This window comes from Malus sylvestris, chromosome 2 (genome assembly GCF_916048215.2).
Source record: "Malus sylvestris chromosome 2, drMalSylv7.2, whole genome shotgun sequence".
Lineage (NCBI taxonomy): Eukaryota > Viridiplantae > Streptophyta > Magnoliopsida > Rosales > Rosaceae > Malus > Malus sylvestris.
The window spans coordinates 27102750-27120327 of NC_062261.1; the positions used below are offsets into that span (position 1 = coordinate 27102750).

General features: G+C 39.6%; 2 protein-coding genes across 2 annotated transcripts in view; one reads left to right on the forward strand and one right to left on the reverse strand.

Moving 5' to 3' along the window:
• Window positions 1-6348: 6348 nt before the first annotated feature.
• LOC126613975 (26S proteasome regulatory subunit 8 homolog A) lies at window positions 6349-9997 on the forward strand. Its single transcript, XM_050281599.1, has 9 exons — window positions 6349-6620; window positions 7377-7474; window positions 7614-7838; window positions 7969-8031; window positions 8139-8302; window positions 8740-8896; window positions 9000-9098; window positions 9434-9544; window positions 9641-9997. The coding sequence occupies exons 1-9, from the start codon at window positions 6425-6427 to the stop codon at window positions 9779-9781; spliced, it is 1254 nt and encodes a 417-aa protein (XP_050137556.1). The 5' UTR covers window positions 6349-6424; the 3' UTR covers window positions 9782-9997.
• Window positions 9998-10805: 808 nt separating this feature from the next.
• The window catches only part of LOC126613974 (NAD-dependent malic enzyme 62 kDa isoform, mitochondrial), a 28109-nt gene continuing 21336 nt past the window's right edge, over window positions 10806-17578 (reverse strand). The window contains exons 13-19 of the mRNA XM_050281598.1: window positions 14012-14084; window positions 13821-13907; window positions 12780-12834; window positions 12610-12681; window positions 11766-11828; window positions 11527-11641; window positions 10806-11203 (exon numbers count right to left, since the gene is read on the reverse strand). Of these exons, the coding sequence (XP_050137555.1) occupies window positions 11129-11203; window positions 11527-11641; window positions 11766-11828; window positions 12610-12681; window positions 12780-12834; window positions 13821-13907; window positions 14012-14084 (540 nt within the window). The 3' untranslated portion in view covers window positions 10806-11128. The remainder of the gene's footprint in view (window positions 11204-11526; window positions 11642-11765; window positions 11829-12609; window positions 12682-12779; window positions 12835-13820; window positions 13908-14011; window positions 14085-17578) is intronic.

Genomic DNA, 17578 nt, shown 5'->3' on the forward strand with positions numbered 1-17578 from the left:
TCTTGCAAATTAGCTGCTTTAATTCACTTGTTCTTCCATGGGTGGGAATTGGAGTTGCAGATGACAAGGGGTGGGTGGAGGAAGACGAGTCGTCATCAGAGATGGCGCAATCATGCAAGACGAGCACGAAGACGCGGCGTGAGAGGGAAGATGGTCTTATAGCTAGTCCCAGGGTATTTGGGGGGCCTTGCTAGGACCGGCTAAGCAAGGTTTTAGTCGGAGAGAGTGAACTTTAGTCCCACTAAAGCTAGTCCCATGCTGATAACAAACACAAGATTGGACTAACTTTTAGTCTAGTCTAGTCCAATGAGACTTAGTGAGGGCAAACAAACGGGCCCTTTATGTTATAGATATTCTTAGATTGTAATTGTGTAAATTCTGTATAGATTTGGTTTATAGTTATTCTTTCCTTATAATATAGTATTTACTTGGGGGACAAGTTAATCATCTCCTCATTTTCTATTATAAATAAAGACATTGTGTAGGGTGAATAACAACACAGAAGAAATCCCTATAATTCTCCATTCCCTTTCTTGCCACACCCATCTATTCCCTTTCAATTAAATAGGCTAGTTATCTGCACACTCCTCCACTGTGTTATGGAATTTGACAGGGATTTTTCTGCTACAAACCAATTCACCAATATCATCACATAACCAGGTTCTTCCAAAACAACAATTTTTCATTTTTTTAGCCTTCATTGCATGAACCGTCACTATAATGCATGTCCAACTTTATGTTTACAAATTTTAGATTCTACATAAATTGTTTATGCATTATATTCATAATTATACAATTACGTGAATTGATATGTGAATAAAGCAAAAAAACAAAAACAAAAATTAAGATTTTTAAACTCGGCGAGGCTCGAGCCACTAACAGCCTGCGTAGCTGAGCCACTTTGAGCCGCGAGCACAAGAGCCAACAACTCCCACCGAGAACGAATACAACGACATTTGGCGCCAACCCTAAACCCAAAAACCCTCAGCTTATAACCAAGCATGACCTGTTGTTTTCTGGCTAATAACGACCTTAAGGCTGAAGTCATGTTTCTTTGGGAATGATTTCATCATCTCCCGATGATGTTCTTCAAAATTCTAGAAGATTTTCGTTAAATTTTCGAAGGATTCATATAGAATCATCTCGATTCTCACACTCACCGACATCGAGGATCCCCTCTGTCGCCAAAATTGGTTCACCATCGAACCTTAGGCTTGCACCAACTGTCCCCGACCCAGGAGACAACCGCCTGAAGCAGCGATGCTAGTTTTCCTACACCATTGACTAAACCCAGCGACGCTGGGGTGTCCTATTTTTGGTCCAACCTTAGCCCACTTTGGGTTTGGACCCTTCGGTATGCACACCCAGCCCATCTAGGCTTGGCTCACTCTTGAACCGTGTGACAACAGCCCAAAAAGGCTTTGTTGTCCCTACACAGCAGAGCACATGATCACATTTAATGGGCCTTTTGCTGATTGCCCTATGTGGGCCTGCTTCTGGAAAATCCCAGAAGGCTTGTAGTCTTTTGTCCAGCTTTGGCCCGTGCACCAACTCAACCCAGATTTAGGCCTGGGCCTTTTTGGTCCCACATTTTCTTGTTTTTCCAACCCACATAAGTTTTGGTTCAATTTTTTTAGACCATCAAAATTTCAACTTAGATTTTTTTTTTATGCATTATTAGGTTTTATTACTTTTTGCCCATCACTCTAAAGCTCAATAACAAAAAATTATATGGCAGCTCCATGCAAATGCGGTGAAGTTTGCCAATCGATGCTAGGCTTTCTTAGAGAAACCTTAAGGAGATAAAGAAGGGACAGATGACTGGATATTTAATCGTGCAAATGAAAGGAAATATGAGTATAAAATAGTAGCATAATGGGTTGAATGCCTACCCAATGGGGTTTTACGAAATCTTAGGGGGAGATGCCTGATTTTCTAAAGCCTAAAATACCATATAAAATCATTCTAAGCCCATCAAAATCCTTAACTTTTTAAAATACTTTAAAATCAATTCCTAATTTAATACACATGGAGTTTTATGGACTACTTTAAAATCCAGATTAAATACACCAGATTCCTATGAAGTTTATGAAATAATTTTTTTTATTAAATACCCATGAACTTCCATAAATTCATTTAAAATTTTGATTGAGTACCCTTAAATTTGTAAACTTTTTTAAAATCTTTTAAACTTGCAATTGAATACAACCACTTAATATAATTTGCAATTCAAAATACCCAAAACATATTCCACCAATAACATCATAAATCTCTATAAATTGATACACGACCAAGAGAATATTGATACTAAAAGTCATTGATAACGAAGTGCTCAGCCCAAATGGTACGCCATGGCATCTTACTAGCATTTATGGATGTCCGGTTACGGTGGAGAGATACAAGACCTAGGCATTGATGTCGAGCTTAAGTGGAAACAGTTCTCTTCCTTGGCTATGTGTGGGGGAATTTAACGAAGTGCTGCAGCTCATATGAGCATCTAGGAGGGAACCTTCGAGCGGAAAGGTAGATGGATTTGTTTCGAGAGGCAATGAACTCTTGCAACCTAGTGGACCTTGGGTTTGTAGGATATGAGTATATATAGGGTCAAAATAGTGAGGATGGTGTGAAATGTCGTTTGGATAGAGGTTTTGCTACTCGGGATTGGCGGGACCTTTTTTGCTTGCACATGAGTGGTGCACTTGAATCCTTTTAATCGGACCATCTTCCTTTGTTATTAGAAATCCGAGCTTCACTTAAAACGGTTCGTAAAAAGACCATGCGTTTCCGTTTTAAGGAGATGTGGTTGAAAAATAAGGGTTATGAAGAGGTGGTGAAGGAATGATGGAGTCGGGGCATTCGAGGTGTCAAGCTTTTCCAAGTTTTCTCTAAAATCAAGGCGACTATAGTTATGTTGCTGGACTGGTAGTGTAGTTCTTTGGGCAATACATAAAAGGAGAAAAGGATTGCTAGAGACAAACTGTGAGTTCTTTTTAAACAGCCCTACACGGAGGATGTTTTAGTATAAAGAAATTTTTTAATAGAAAGGTTAAATACGTTGTTTTCAAGTGAAGAAATCTACTGGAGGTAGGGATCACATACGATATGGTTGCAGGAAGAGGATTGCAATATGAAGTGGTTTCATAAGAAAGCTTCCACTAGGCGAAGGAAGAATTTTATAAAGGGCTTAAGGGACGAGGTAGAGACGTGGCACGAGTCTCCGCAAGGTACATAAACTACGGTGCTTAGTTATTTATTTCTCTAATATCTTTGCATCATGGGGCATACTGCCAAATGCACTCCAAACCGTGTTAAATGTTAGTCCCTTGTGTGATGAGTGCAATGAATGAGGATCTACTTGCACTAGTTACTATGGAGGAAGTAAGGCTTGTTGTCTTCCAAATGCACCCCTTAAAGTCATCGAGGCTGGATGGACTGTCCCCATTATTCTACCAAAAATTATGGCAGATTGTTGGTAGGGATGTTGAAGTTGTGTGTTTGTTCTTCGAGTCAAAGGAGGTGTGTTTTACACTTGTTGTTTTGATTCCAAAAGTGAAAGAACTCCAGGATATGACTCAGTTATGTCCGATCAGTTTGTGTAATGTTTTATACAAAATATGTGCCAAGGTGATAACGAATCATTTGAAGCCTTTGATTGCCTCAATGATTTTGCCTTTTCAGAGTGCTTTTATTCCTGGTAAGTTAATTTTTGACAACTCACTACTAGCAGTCAATGTGGGGCACTTCTTACATAATAAGAGGAGTGGCAGTGATGGTTACTTAGCTCTAAAGTTGGATCTTAATAAGGTGTATGATTGAGTGAAGTAGGGTTTTTTTGGAGACCGTTCTACTACTGTTGGGGTTTGCAAATGCATGGGTCTGACTCATTATGACCTATGTGTCAACGGTCACGTATTCTTTTATGGTGAATGACAAGGTGAAATGTTATCTTATGCCTCCACGTGGGTTGAGACAAGGCAACCCCCTCTTGCCATATCTTTTTCTTCTTTGTGTGGAAGGCTTATCAGCGTTAATTAGGAGGAAAGAAAGGGAGGAAGCACTGTATGAGATTCATATCGTTATTACATACCATGTCTACATAATTTGCTGTTCGCAGATGACAGTTTCTTTTTTTATTGCGAGCATCGATCAAGGATTGCGGGGTGATCTAACATGTTTTAGACATATACTCTTAAGCGTCGGGACATGAGATCAATTTTCTTAAGAGTTATGCTACTTTTAATGCCAATGTGGCGTTGGCTTTACAAGACCAACTTGCCTTGTTTATGAGGGTGCAACGAGTTAAGCGACATGATCAATACTTGGGTCTCCCTACTTTTATGGGGAGGGACAAGAAACAAACGTTCCCGTTCATCAAAGAAAAAGTTACCAAAGGCTTAATGAGTGGAAAGGTAAGCTTCTTAGTAGTGGGGGCAAAGAGTTGCTAGTGAAGGTTGTTAACTAAGCCTTACTAGCATATGCCAATCATGTTCTTACTTCCGAAATCATTTTGTAAGCAATTTCAACAATTAATGGCACGTTTTTGGTGGAGTAGTGACATCGAAGCTCGTAAGATACATTGGATGTCTTGGGATAGAATGTGTAAGCCAAAGGAAGATGGGGGAGTGGATTTTTGCGATCTTTACGCGTTTAATCTCGCACTTTTGGCGAAATAGGGTTAGCGCATTGTGCAGCAACCAACGTCACTTGTTGCTCATGTTTTGAAAGCAAAATACTTCCCTGATGGTTCTTTTTAGAATGCTACTGCCCATTTTTCGGCATTGTACTCCTAGAAAAGTATCTTGAAGGCACATTTCGTGCTTAAGGGTGGTATGCGTTGGACTATTGGTCGATGGTGAGTCCATTCAAGTGTGGAAGGATTGTTGGATTCCTAAGCCTAATTCTTTCAAGATTCTTACTACGACCCTCCATCTACTGAGTTGATTATGCAAGAGACTAGAAGCTTATAGATTGAGATGTTGCAACAACTTTTTACTGTAGAGGATGTCCGATTAATATGCTCATTTTCGCTAAGTTTTTGTAGTCAGCCTGATCGGTTGATGTGGTACTTTAACAAGAAGGAAGTGTTTTCAGTGAAAAAGTGCTTATAAGGTGGCACGAACCTGTTGTGCACCAACATCTCTTTAGGCCTCTTCTTTGTTGAGTGAAGGGCGGTGCGTATTGAGGTTTGTGGCAAGCTATTTGAGAGGCTTGTGTTCTGCAAAAGTGAAGGTAGGTGGATGGAGAATGTGTATTGACATTCTCCATACTAGAGCCAATTTGATTAAAAAATGACTGTGAATGGAGACCTCATGTCTGTGATGTGATGATGCTCTCGAGATGAAAAGCCATGTTATGAAGGTGTGCAATTTTGCTCGAGTGGTATGGGCAGCTTTGGGCATTGGAGGTGGATTTACGTACCACGAATCAATGAAGGAGTGGCTAACCTTCGTTTTGGAGTTTAAACAGATGGAGTTTGATGCTATGTTGATGCTCTTGTGGGTGTTGTGGACGAATCGCAACACTTTGGTGTGAAAAATGATCATTCAATACTGGTACAACGTACTCTTGCATGGAGGCAGGAGTTTCGTCTAGCTGATACTCAACCCCTTCATTTTAAATTGCCTAAGTAGCAACGATGGTTGGCTCTTAGCGATGGTTGGTTTAAACTGAATGTTGGCGTCGCTGCAAAGGTGAAGGTGGGTGTAGGAGGTGCCATGAGGGTGATATGAGGTGCGGGGGGAGCTTTCAAGGCAGTCAGCTCGTGGTGTTTTCAAGATGTCATTTCTGCAACACAGGTGGAGCTTATGACACTACGGGATGGTCTGTTACTTGCTAGAAATGTAGGGTGCCACCATGTGTAGGTGGAGATTAATTAACTCGAAGTAGTAAATGATTGCAATGATGGGTCAACCGATTTCTCTAGTCTTGGCTTTATTATAGCTAATGTTATGGAGTTGGTATCCTAGTTTCGTGGATGTACAATCTCTTATATTCCTCATTCTTGTAATGGAATGGCACATAGTCTCGCTAAGATGAGTTTAAGTAGTGACTTTATAGTAGTTTTGCATGAGGAACCCCCAGACAGTGTTGGGGTGTACTCAACCAAGATATGTTATCTACTTGAGATGATGAAATAAAGCTATCGTATTCCATTAAAATAAAAGTCATTGATAACAAACACCCCCCTAAACCCTAGCCCATTTTACCAAAATTTGAAAGAAAAGTCTCAAATTAACAGCATGGGCCCCCAAATAATTTGCAACCCAACTGAAAGCCCAACTAAAATAAAGCCCAATCCATAGGAATTCAGAATTCTTGTACAACATAAATACAACCTTTTATTCTCGGTTTCTCCCTACTTCTCAGATTCAGTACGCCACGCACCGACACCAACCACTGCACCAATCCCACGTAAAGAATCGCAATGGCTGCCGCCGGAGTCGAGATCAAGCACCCGGACGCCGCGCCGGAGGAGACGTGCTCCGCCAAGGCCTCCAAGCAAGGCGAGGGACTGAGGCAGTACTACCTCCAACACATCCACGAGCTTCAGCTCCAGGTCCGCCAGAAGACTCACAACCTCAATCGCCTCGAAGCTCAGCGCAACGAGCTCAATTCCCGAGGTTCGATTTTCCCCTAATTCCAAAACCCTAATTTCTGATTCTTCAAAATTTTTAGTTTTGTTTGGTCTGTTGTGGATTTTAGGTCGTGCCTTGCGGTTTGTGTTTGGGGAAATTAAGGTCAAGATTTGATTTTTTTTTGGTTTGGTTTACTGATATCTAGGAATTTAAATGTTGAAGAGGACGATGATTGATACTTTCGGTAGGAAATTCGAGATAATACTAGGAAAGTTTTGGTCTTTTATAAACTAGGTTGTTGAATTCTTCTGTCTGGAAATATCTTAGATTGAAAACTGGAACGTGGTACGCGGTTTCATGAATATAGCAAATGTGCTTGCTCACTCTCGAGTGTTTCGGTGAAAACGCGTATGCTCGAATTAATTTTCTTTGTTGTCTTAGTGTAATTATAACTGAGATGTATACCGGTAAACTGGAGTAGAAAGATACTTGACTATAATAACAGAGGGGATAATGTGAAATCATCTGATTTCGGCATTGGAAAGTGGGTTGTAGGCAAGGTCTATTTCAAATTTTTCTAACAACAGTGTCTGTCTGTTATGTACTTGAGCAAGTACGCAGTTTGTATTATCTAATACCGATCACAATGCCAATTAATCGGTGTTTTTGCTTACTTGGATTTCTTGTTGCCTTTTTTTTCTTCCTAATTTATTTTTCTTCATCCTTTAAACATATGGTCGCAAGTCAAGTTGGAGTTTTCGGTTGATCAATTAGACTTATTTAAATTTGCAACTGGAACAGTGAGAATGCTCAGGGAAGAACTGCAGCTGCTTCAGGAGCCCGGATCGTATGTTGGTGAAGTTGTTAAAGTAATGGGAAAGAACAAGGTTTTGGTTAAGGTAAGTAGGAAATCTTTAAGATCAAGTTGAAAATTATGCGACTTGACTTAATTACAAGACTATTCAATGTATTCATTAATTATGCTAACTAAATTGTTTGATACCTTTTTTACGTACTTTGTTTCTTTTTGTTTTCCAGGTTCATCCAGAAGGGAAATATGTCGTTGATATTGATAAAAACATTGATATCACAAAGATCACACCATCAACAAGAGTTGCTCTCCGTAATGACAGCTACGTGCTACACTTGGTCTTGCCAAGCAAAGTTGATCCTTTGGTCAACCTTATGAAAGTTGAAAAAGTTCCCGATTCTACTTATGATATGATTGGTGGTCTGGATCAGCAAATCAAAGAAATAAAGGAGGTTTGCTTTTGCACATTCCTACCTTTTTTTTCCCCTGCGTTTGCATGTTTTGCTTGTTTTATTTGATAATACATATACACTTTCTTCTACATGTCTTGTAAATGATGTTTAAAAATCTTTCCATCTCCAGGTCATTGAGCTTCCAATTAAGCATCCTGAACTGTTCGAGAGTCTTGGTATAGCTCAGCCAAAGGTAATACTATTTTGCCAAGTTATCACATTTCATTATTTGCTTACTAGATAGGCGCTAACTGTTACAACTTACATTTCTTCCTTGAAACTAACACTTCAATACAACAGGGTGTGCTGCTTTATGGACCACCTGGCACTGGGAAAACACTTTTGGCTAGGGCTGTGGCCCATCACACCGACTGTACATTCATCAGGGTTTCTGGTTCGGAGTTGGTCCAGAAGTACATTGGGGAAGGATCTAGAATGGTCAGAGAACTTTTTGTCATGGCCAGGTTGGTTGTGATCTTTCTCATCAAGATTGGTCATAGATTTCTGTTTCTATTACTTTTGTTGCCTTGATTTAAAATTTTGTTGCTTTATGCCATGGACGGCTATCCTAAGCTAGAGCAGGCTAAATATTCATAATTGTAATGTTGGCTGTTGGCATCAGTATTAGTAGTATGGAGTCATCTGGGGCATATATGTTTCTCCGGTCTATGGCACTTTGAAGAACGAAAGGAACAGTATCTTATTGGGTTCTCCCTGAACTTTCAAGTATATCGCTGCAATGAACCAGGTTTTGGATGAATCTGTAATCATTCAATGATCTTGTCAAGCCTGCCGGTCCAAATGGATTGAAAATGATTATGGGATGCTCTCACTTACAGTTGCTAATCTGATTTGCACTCATTTGTTTGCTTAACTTATGTTAATTTGGTTTTTATTTCAGGGAACATGCGCCATCTATAATTTTTATGGATGAAATCGACAGTATCGGATCTGCTCGTATGGAATCTGGTAGTGGCAATGGGGACAGTGAAGTGCAGCGGACCATGCTTGAGCTTCTCAACCAGCTTGATGGGTTTGAGGCATCAAACAAGATCAAGGTACTGATCAGAATGTGGATTCACCAGTTAGAAACACAGTATAATGTTTCTTTACGTTAATTTTCATCTGACCACTATCTTCTTTCAATTGCATCCTTTACAGGTCTTAATGGCTACAAATCGTATTGATATTCTGGATCAAGCTCTCCTTAGGCCTGGACGAATTGACAGGAAGATTGAGTTTCCAAATCCTAGTGAAGAGGTACACGCTGGTCACTATAATAGAATCGATGGTTTGCAGTAGGTTGTTTTACGTTGTCATAGGTCAGCATTTATTCTATTGATTGTCTGTATCCTATGGAGGTTGGTCAGCAGTAAATGCTTTAGTAGAGTGCAGTTGCTTTCTGATCGGAATAGATATGAATAAGTCAGATAAGAAAAGAAAAAGCCACAGAAGTTGGAGGTTTTGCATAAAAAAAAATTGCAATACTTGCATGTTTGCCTTCTAGTCCTATTGCACTTTTGATTGTTGTCATTGCCTAGGTTATCGGACATGACTTGAATAAATTACTTACTAATGCATTTCACAAATTGCAGTCTCGTTGGGACATCTTGAAAATTCATTCAAGAAGAATGAATTTGATGCGTGGAATTGACCTGAAGAAGATTGCAGAGAAGATGAATGGTGCATCTGGTGCAGAACTGAAGGTACTCATCTTTTTTTTCCCCTCGGGGTTTATCATTAAGTGAGGTTTTGTGTGCTGTATCAAATCTTTATTCTCGATTTATTTTTCCTTTGTGCAGGCCGTTTGCACAGAGGCTGGAATGTTTGCATTGAGGGAGAGAAGGGTTCACGTAACGCAAGAAGATTTTGAGATGGCAGTGGCCAAGGTAATGAAGAAGGAGAACGAGAAGAACATGTCGTTGCGCAAGTTGTGGAAGTAAATTACGTTGTCATGGTGTTGTTTGAGCAATGTAGGCACAAAAGACGATGTTTATGATGATAGATGCAGACATGGGCATCTTGCCTGGCTTCTACTTGCGTATATTTTACTGCCTGGTGGAGGGTTTAAACCATGAGGTTTTTACTAGCGAACTATCAAGTGTGCCTCTTATGTTAAAATATATGTACTCTTCAATACCAAATTATTTTTATGCTTCCTTCTAGTGCTAATGCATCAAATTAGACTGGCAATATGTATGTGTTGAACAAATGAAGGGTCGGTTAGAGTAACAAATGACATTATTATGAAAAATGGACGCCACATTATTGTTAATGGAGGAGTGACTCCTAAGAAAAATTATGTTGAAAGTCCTAATTTTGTAACAGAAAATCTTTGCCCAGGTTCGCGATATTCTATTTTAATCTAATCTAATCCAAAGTTATAAACTATGTAACTTAGGAACGGAGTACAAGTTCACTAAGAGACTTGTTTTGCGCGTAAACATGGACATTAGTTAGTGTATCTAACTGGGTATAACAGTGGATATCAAACGTTGTTTGTCTACGAGCTGCAGATATATGGGTGTATTGCTGGACAAGGTCGAGAGAGATGGATACAAAATGTTCCCATATGATGGCACCAATCACAGGTTTGAAACCACCAATGCAGGTACAAGTACCCATATGGCATGCTGCTAGCTACGGTGGCATCTTGGAGGAGGAGGAGAACGTGCGTGCAGTGGTTTTATCATCCATGACCGCGATGGAGGTCTTTAAGTACGTTTTGCTTCATACGGCATGCGGAAAATCCTGACAAAGTACCCCTTTTGGCCTGCCAATGTTCTTACGAACCAAACAGATGGGACGTACACATCATACATGGGCATTTATCATGTGTTACGTGCCAATCCTGTCAAAAGTATCCCTTTGGCCTTCTGTTGTTCATGACAGAGGTGTGGATCTTACCAAACTCACAATGCAAAGTCAACTAACGTTAACAAATCTTTCAACAAACACGCGCAAGTATGAAGAAACACAATTAACTTTTTAGTTATGCCCATCCAAGTGTGGATCTTACTAAAAGCACAATGTACGTAATACATTCAAAGTATGGAAGCACTCGATCTACAATTTCGATCCATGTAGTTTGAATCGTTTATGATACAAATTAGAAAACAAAAATCTGCAACTTTACTTGTAAGTTAGAGGTATATATCTCACAAGAACCCGCTAAGATTTTGTAAAAACTTATAGGATACATGCTCACAATTGAAGAGGAATGTGACAAAACACGTACGTTTTGACCAAAAGAATCGATACATACAACACTTCTCGTCTGTGGGTGATGGTCATTCGTCCCTGTAAACTAGTGTCGGGTATTCTGGACTCCACATGTTGTTCTGCACATATTCTTTAATTTCTTCCTACAATCCATAATCATACAAGTGACCGTTAGAAGTTCAATAACTAAAAATTAAAATAATTATGTGAATGAAACTTCAATTACTAGGTTTGATCTCAACTATCGATAATGTTTAGAGAATCAAGAAATTCATCCTATCTTATCCATGAAGGCTGGAAACTGATTAATACCGGCATAGATATAAAACAACAGCCTTCATCAATATTCATACGACATCATAAATTTAGATTCATGAGCAAAGTTGGTTTGTACTTCGAATAGAATTATAAGACTCTCAAGTATCTTATCATCTGAAATAGCAAAAGAAGTGTAAAACAGATATACCTGACTAAGTTTCTGGAGCTCTCGAGCATCCATTTCACGGTACCCTTCTGCTAGATCCTCCTCTATGGCTTCCTTTATCACAGCTGCAGCCACCTCTTTTGTGATATCTCGTATGCTGCAAATATGAATCCAGTGTATAGATATGCATAAGATCTTGGGTATAAATCTTTTAACATTAAATAAAGATAAAAACAGGGGAAATGACACAAAAAGAAGCAATAAGTCCACTGATTCTATACCTAGATATAGAAGGGTAGATAATCCCCTTAAGAACGTCCTCGTCTGACATATATGCTGCTAGGCTGTTGTTTTCAATCAAATGTTAGAACTCACAACCTAAAGCATAATCTGGAAAATACTCTAGAAAGTTGAAATTTTCGTATGCATACACACACACATGTATATCATTTCAAGAAAAAATCTGTACGTATAATCATATAACAGGAATAGAAATCTGTACCATAACCAAAGTCTACAACAAATAAGAAGAATTTTCCACACTAAAGTTTCAAAAAAATATCCTTGATGGACAAAATAATAAGTCACAAATAAGGGGAGCATAATAATTCTAACAAACTTCTCTGGAATACTTTCTCAATATCTCTCCACTTGCGTTGTGTACAGTCACTACCTTATACTTGGCATTACGTGCTCAACGAGAGAGTTATCCTTAACAATCTTTCCCCCATGTCCAATTACAGTTGACTTCGATATCTTCTTCTCTGGAATACTTTCTCAATATCTCTCCACTTGCGTTGCCTACGGTTACAACCTTATTCTTGGCATTACGTGCTTAACAAGAGAGTTATCCTTAACTATCTTTCCCACATGTCCAATCACAGTTGACTTCAATATAAGGGAGAGTTTATACTTGGGAGAAAAGGAACGAACCCTCTTCAATTGATTAATTAACACTATTTACCGCATTTTTTATGCGTCAAGCAACATGAATCTTATTGATTATAACAGATGATGCAAGGTTAATTTTAAAAATGCATAGATTATGAAATTCATTTCGAGCCAAGCTAGACTGTCGAAATGTACATCCAGTAAAAGCTGGTTCATAAAGTAGATGAGAAATACCACTCAGCCGCGGCCTGTAGCATGCCATCGGAGACGACTCTGGAGCCAGATAATAGAGTACCAAGTCCAATACTGCATGAACAAAGTAGAATTTATATCATGAAACGCAAGGACTGAAAATTTTAAGTTGGATTTGGATTACTCCAGAAGAGGGAAAGTGGACAACTAACCCTGGAAAGAGGTACATGTTGTTTCCCTGGTTGCAGTGCCCAATAGTGCCATTTCCTATAAAATATAGAACTTCAGGTAAGAGCTTCCGGTAGTGTAGATGTATCAAAATAAGAATACAGAGAAATGATTCAGATTTCTGGTGGTGATTCTTTTTACATATAAGAATGCAGAGAAATGATTCGTGGATCTGGAATATTACTAGCTATCATTAAATCTACATGAATCTGACAAATCTTTTCTAGGGCTGAAAAATAGGTTTTCAGTTCTCATTTGGTAGGCATATGCTCCAAGAGCCACAAACAGGATCAGAATCAAGTAACTGTTGGCCTTGGTGTGTATGTTGCATGAAGTCAGAGTTATGTTATTTTATTTCAGTAATTCTCTGACCCATCACCTATCTAAGATGATGCATTGTATACTCAGATTCGGGTCTTAAGTTTTGCAATAAAAAGTCAAATCTTTCATTCTCAGCATCAAGGGGGTGTGAGACCCATCTCATTTGAGCATAAAAGGTTTCCAGTCTCAGACCGGTTTAATCATGAACTTGTCTCTCTGCCTCAGTCCTTGGCCACACAATATCTTGAAGACTTTGCCTTCCACTACCAATAAATCTTCCTTAAGCCTGATTTTTCCCAAGAAGTCCTTATAAATGCTTGTAAAATACTGTTTTCATTTCCTTAATTAGCTGTATTTGAATACTCAAAATATCGTGTAATCATCCCAAAATGTACATGAGCAAACCAAAGGAAAGAAGGTTTGCTTTAAATAAAGAAGGGAAACAAGCAGAAAAGGAGCGAAACATAATGGCCCCATATTTGACCGATTAAAGGAATGAGGTACAAGGATAATTCTGCCCTTAACAACCATTTGTGCCCCAAATTCGTCATAGATTATAAAAAAAAAAACATCAGTAATGTAGTACTTAATATACTTATCAGTTAACGGTTACCAGTTACACTTGATAAGAAGTCCAGAATTATGCTTATTCAAACAGTAAGAAAAAACGCATGAAGAAAAAAAAGAAGTTTCTTGATACATACCAAGATCCACATCTTTGAATGGACTTCCACTGGCAAAAACAATATTGTCACCCACGATAGAGAACGCTTCTTCGGGAGTGCACTCGGCTGTTCCAAAACAAAACAATGTAGCTCAACACTACAAGCTAATCTGAATTTCCATACCCTTTTCTCCCCCAATCCCAGACCCGAAAAGAAAAAAAAAGGCATACCATTTGTTGTTGGATTTGACATTGCAAAAATGGCTGGTCTAGTTGAAGTTGAACCTCTAAGGGCCTCTAATACCTAAAATTTACACCTGCTTGGCATCAACTTTGAAAGAACAGAACTGCCAGGCGTAGCACAATAAAAATTATAGAGAGGAATACAAGACAAGCTAACAAACATGGTACAAATGATCCTTCATCACATGACAAACTTGGCCGATAAAGATGCAGTGAATCAGTTAACAGAAAAGAACTGAGACAGTTCATAAATACTTTTGTACTTCACGTTCAGACCACCCCCACGAATTTTGCATTTGCATCTTACAAAATAGGTTGAAAATAACAGAATTTGTACATGACCATGAGGCAAAACAAATGTTTCATTTTGCAATCTATAATGAGAAATTTTGCTACATTAAACCTTCTTAATTTAGAAAAATTAAGCATTTCGTTCTTGATAAAAGCGCTACTGGACACCCATGTGCTAAATTTTTATAGGAGGAGATTTAAATGGACACGTGGGCAGGGAGACAGGCAACTATGGAGGTTTTCATGGTGGCCATGGTTTTGGGGAGAGAAACGAGGATGGGGAAGCTATCTTGGATTTTGCAATGGCATATGATCTCTTCTTAGCCAACACCTTCTTTAAGAAGAGAGAAGAACATGTGATCACCTACAAGAGTGGGTTGTCAAAAACACAAATAGATTTTCTTCTAATGAGGAAAGGGGATCGTATAACTTGTAAGGATTGCAAAGTTATACCAGGAGAGAGCGTGGCTAATCAACATCGCTTGTTGGTGATGGATGTACATATCAAAAGAGTAAGACAAAAGAACAAGACTTGGAAGTGCCCAAGGACTAGATGGTGGAATCTAAAAGAAGAAAAACAAGCCATTTTCAAAGAGAAGGTAATCACCCAATGTGTGTGGGATAGAGAGGGGGAAGCTAGCCAAATGTGGGATTCCATGGCTAGTTGTATCCGAAAAGTAGCAAAAGAGGTATTAGGAGAGTCCAAGGGCTTTGCCCCACACCAAAAGGAATCTTGGTGGTGGAATGAGGAGGTACAAACAAAGGTGAAGGCTAAGAAGGAATGTTGTAAAGCCTTATACAAGGAGAGGACCGATGAAAATGGTGAAAGGTATAGAAAAGTGAAGCAAGAGGCGAAGAAAGCTGTCAGAGAAGCTAAGTTAGCGGCTTACGACGATATGTATAAACGACTAGATACTAAAGAAGGAGAGTTGGATATCTATAAACAATCTAGAGCAAGGGAAAAGAAGACAAGGGACCTAAACCAAGTGAGGTGCATCAAGGATGAGGATGGAAAGGTTCTTGCTACAGAGAACGCGGTTAAAGACAGATGGAGAGGTTATTTTCATAATCTTTTCAATGAAGGACATGAAATGAGTGCTTCTTTAGGGGAGTTGAGTAACTCAGAAGAGTGTAGAAACTACTCTTTTTATCGTCGAATTCGGAAGGAAGAAGTGGTTGTAGCTTTGAAGAAGATGAAGCATAAAAAAGCAATAGGCCCAGACGATATACCAATCGAAGTGTGGAAACTTTTGGGAGAGACAGGTATAACATGGCTCACTGACCTTTTCAATAGGATTTTGAAAACGAAGAAGATGCCAAATGAGTGGCGAATGAGCACTTTGGTGCCTATCTACAAGAATAAGGGCGACGTACAAAATTGCATGAACTATAGGGGTATTAAGCTAATGAGTCATACAATGAAGCTCTGGGAGAGAGTCATTGAGCATAGATTGAGGCAAGAGACACGGGTTTCGGACAACCAATTCGGGTTCATGCCAGGGCGCTCAACCATGGAGGCAATCTATCTCTTACGAAGATTGATGGAAAGATATAGAGATGGGAAAAAGGATTTACACATGGTCTTTATAGATTTGGAAAAAGCGTATGATAGGGTCCCAAGAGACATTCTTTGGAGGATTTTAGAGAAGAAAGGAGTACGAGTAGCATATATCCAAGCTATAAAGGATATGTATGAAGGAGCAAAGACTGCTGTAAGAACTCATGAAGGACAAACCGAAAGCTTTCCCATAACTGTAGGATTACATCAAGGCTCATCCTTAAGTCCTTACCTTTTTGCGTTGGTAATGGATGAGTTAACAGGACATATTCAAGATGATATTCCTTGGTGTATGCTTTTCGCAGACGATATAGTGTTGATAGATGAAACTCAGGAAGGGGTAAATGCAAAGCTTAACCTTTGGAGAGAAGTGTTGGAATCTAAAGATCTTCGCCTAAGCCGATCAAAGACAGAATATATGGAGTGCAAGTTCAGTGCAAATGGAGGCCAAAACGAGTTAGGGGTGAGGATCGGAGATCAAGAAATACCAAAGAGCGACCGTTTTCCTTACCTAGGATCTATCTTGCAAAAGAATGGAGAATTAGATGGAGATCTCAACCATAGAATACAAGCTGGATGGATGAAGTGGAAGAGTGCATCCGGCGTGTTATGTGACCGCCGTATGCCACTGAAGCTCAAGGGAAAATTTTATAGGACGGCAATAAGGCCGGCGATGCTGTATGGCACAGAATGTTGGGCGGTGAAACATCAACACGTACACAAAATGGGTGTAGCGGAGATGAGGATGCTTCGTTGGATGTGTGGGCACACGAGAAAGGATAAGATTAGGAATGAGGATATCCGGGGTAAAGTAGGAGTAGCCGAAATTGAAGGAAAGATGAGAGAAAATCGGTTACGGTGGTTTGGACATGTGCAAAGAAGGCCTACTGACGCTCCGATTAGAAGATGCGACTATGGGACAGAGGTTCAGGGCCGAAGGGGTAGATGAAGACCTAGGAAAACTTTGGAAGAGACTTTAAGAAAAGACTTAGAGTACTTGGATCTAACGAAGGACATGACACAGGATCGAGCACAATGGCGTTCTAAGATTCATATAGCCGATCTCACTCAGCGACTTGGATTTTCCAAGTCTCCAACCGAGAAGTTTTCCTCACTCGGAAAATTAAGGGAACACTACCCAAACCTACATGCTCCACTCAGAAAGCTTCAACATACAAGCTTCAACAAAAGAAAATTCAAAGAACTTAGCGAAGAAGGCTTTGGTGTATTTAACACAATACGTTGAAATGAAGGAAAGCTTATTTATTGATATCCCCGATAAGCTACAAATATGTACATATACAGGAGTCAAAATAAACACACAAGAGGGAGCCTTCACAAAGGTTGCTTAGGAGAAGCCTCAGCAGTCGGTAGAGCCCCAGAAAGAGAAGGCACCGGAGGGGGATCATTTGGAGCCTCAGTACTGGACAGAACCCTAGAAGGAGGAGGCATCAGAGGTTGATCATTTGGAGCTTCATTACGCGGTACAGCCCCAGAAGACGAAGGCAATAAATGCCTTTGGAACAAACCCACAAATCTCTGATGATCAAGTAAAACCTGACCATCAGTTTCCTTCATCTGGTCAAGCTTCCTCTTCATGTTTGTAGCATAGTCATGTGCGAGCCGGTGCAACTGTTTATTCTCATGCTTGAGCCCTCTAATCTCCTGTTTGAGACTCATCACTTCAGTCGCCAATGATTCAACTT

Bases quoted from the DNA above. Each gene is read 5' to 3' on its own strand.
- LOC126613975 (XM_050281599.1), top strand. From the start codon at position 6,425: ATGGCTGCCGCCGGAGTCGAGATCAAGCACCCGGACGCCGCGCCGGAG. The intron at 6,621-7,376 runs GTTCGATTTTCC...CAACTGGAACAG, and splicing joins CAACGAGCTCAATTCCCGAG to TGAGAATGCTCAGGGAAGAA. The intron at 9,545-9,640 runs GTACTCATCTTT...TCCTTTGTGCAG, and splicing joins CATCTGGTGCAGAACTGAAG to GCCGTTTGCACAGAGGCTGG.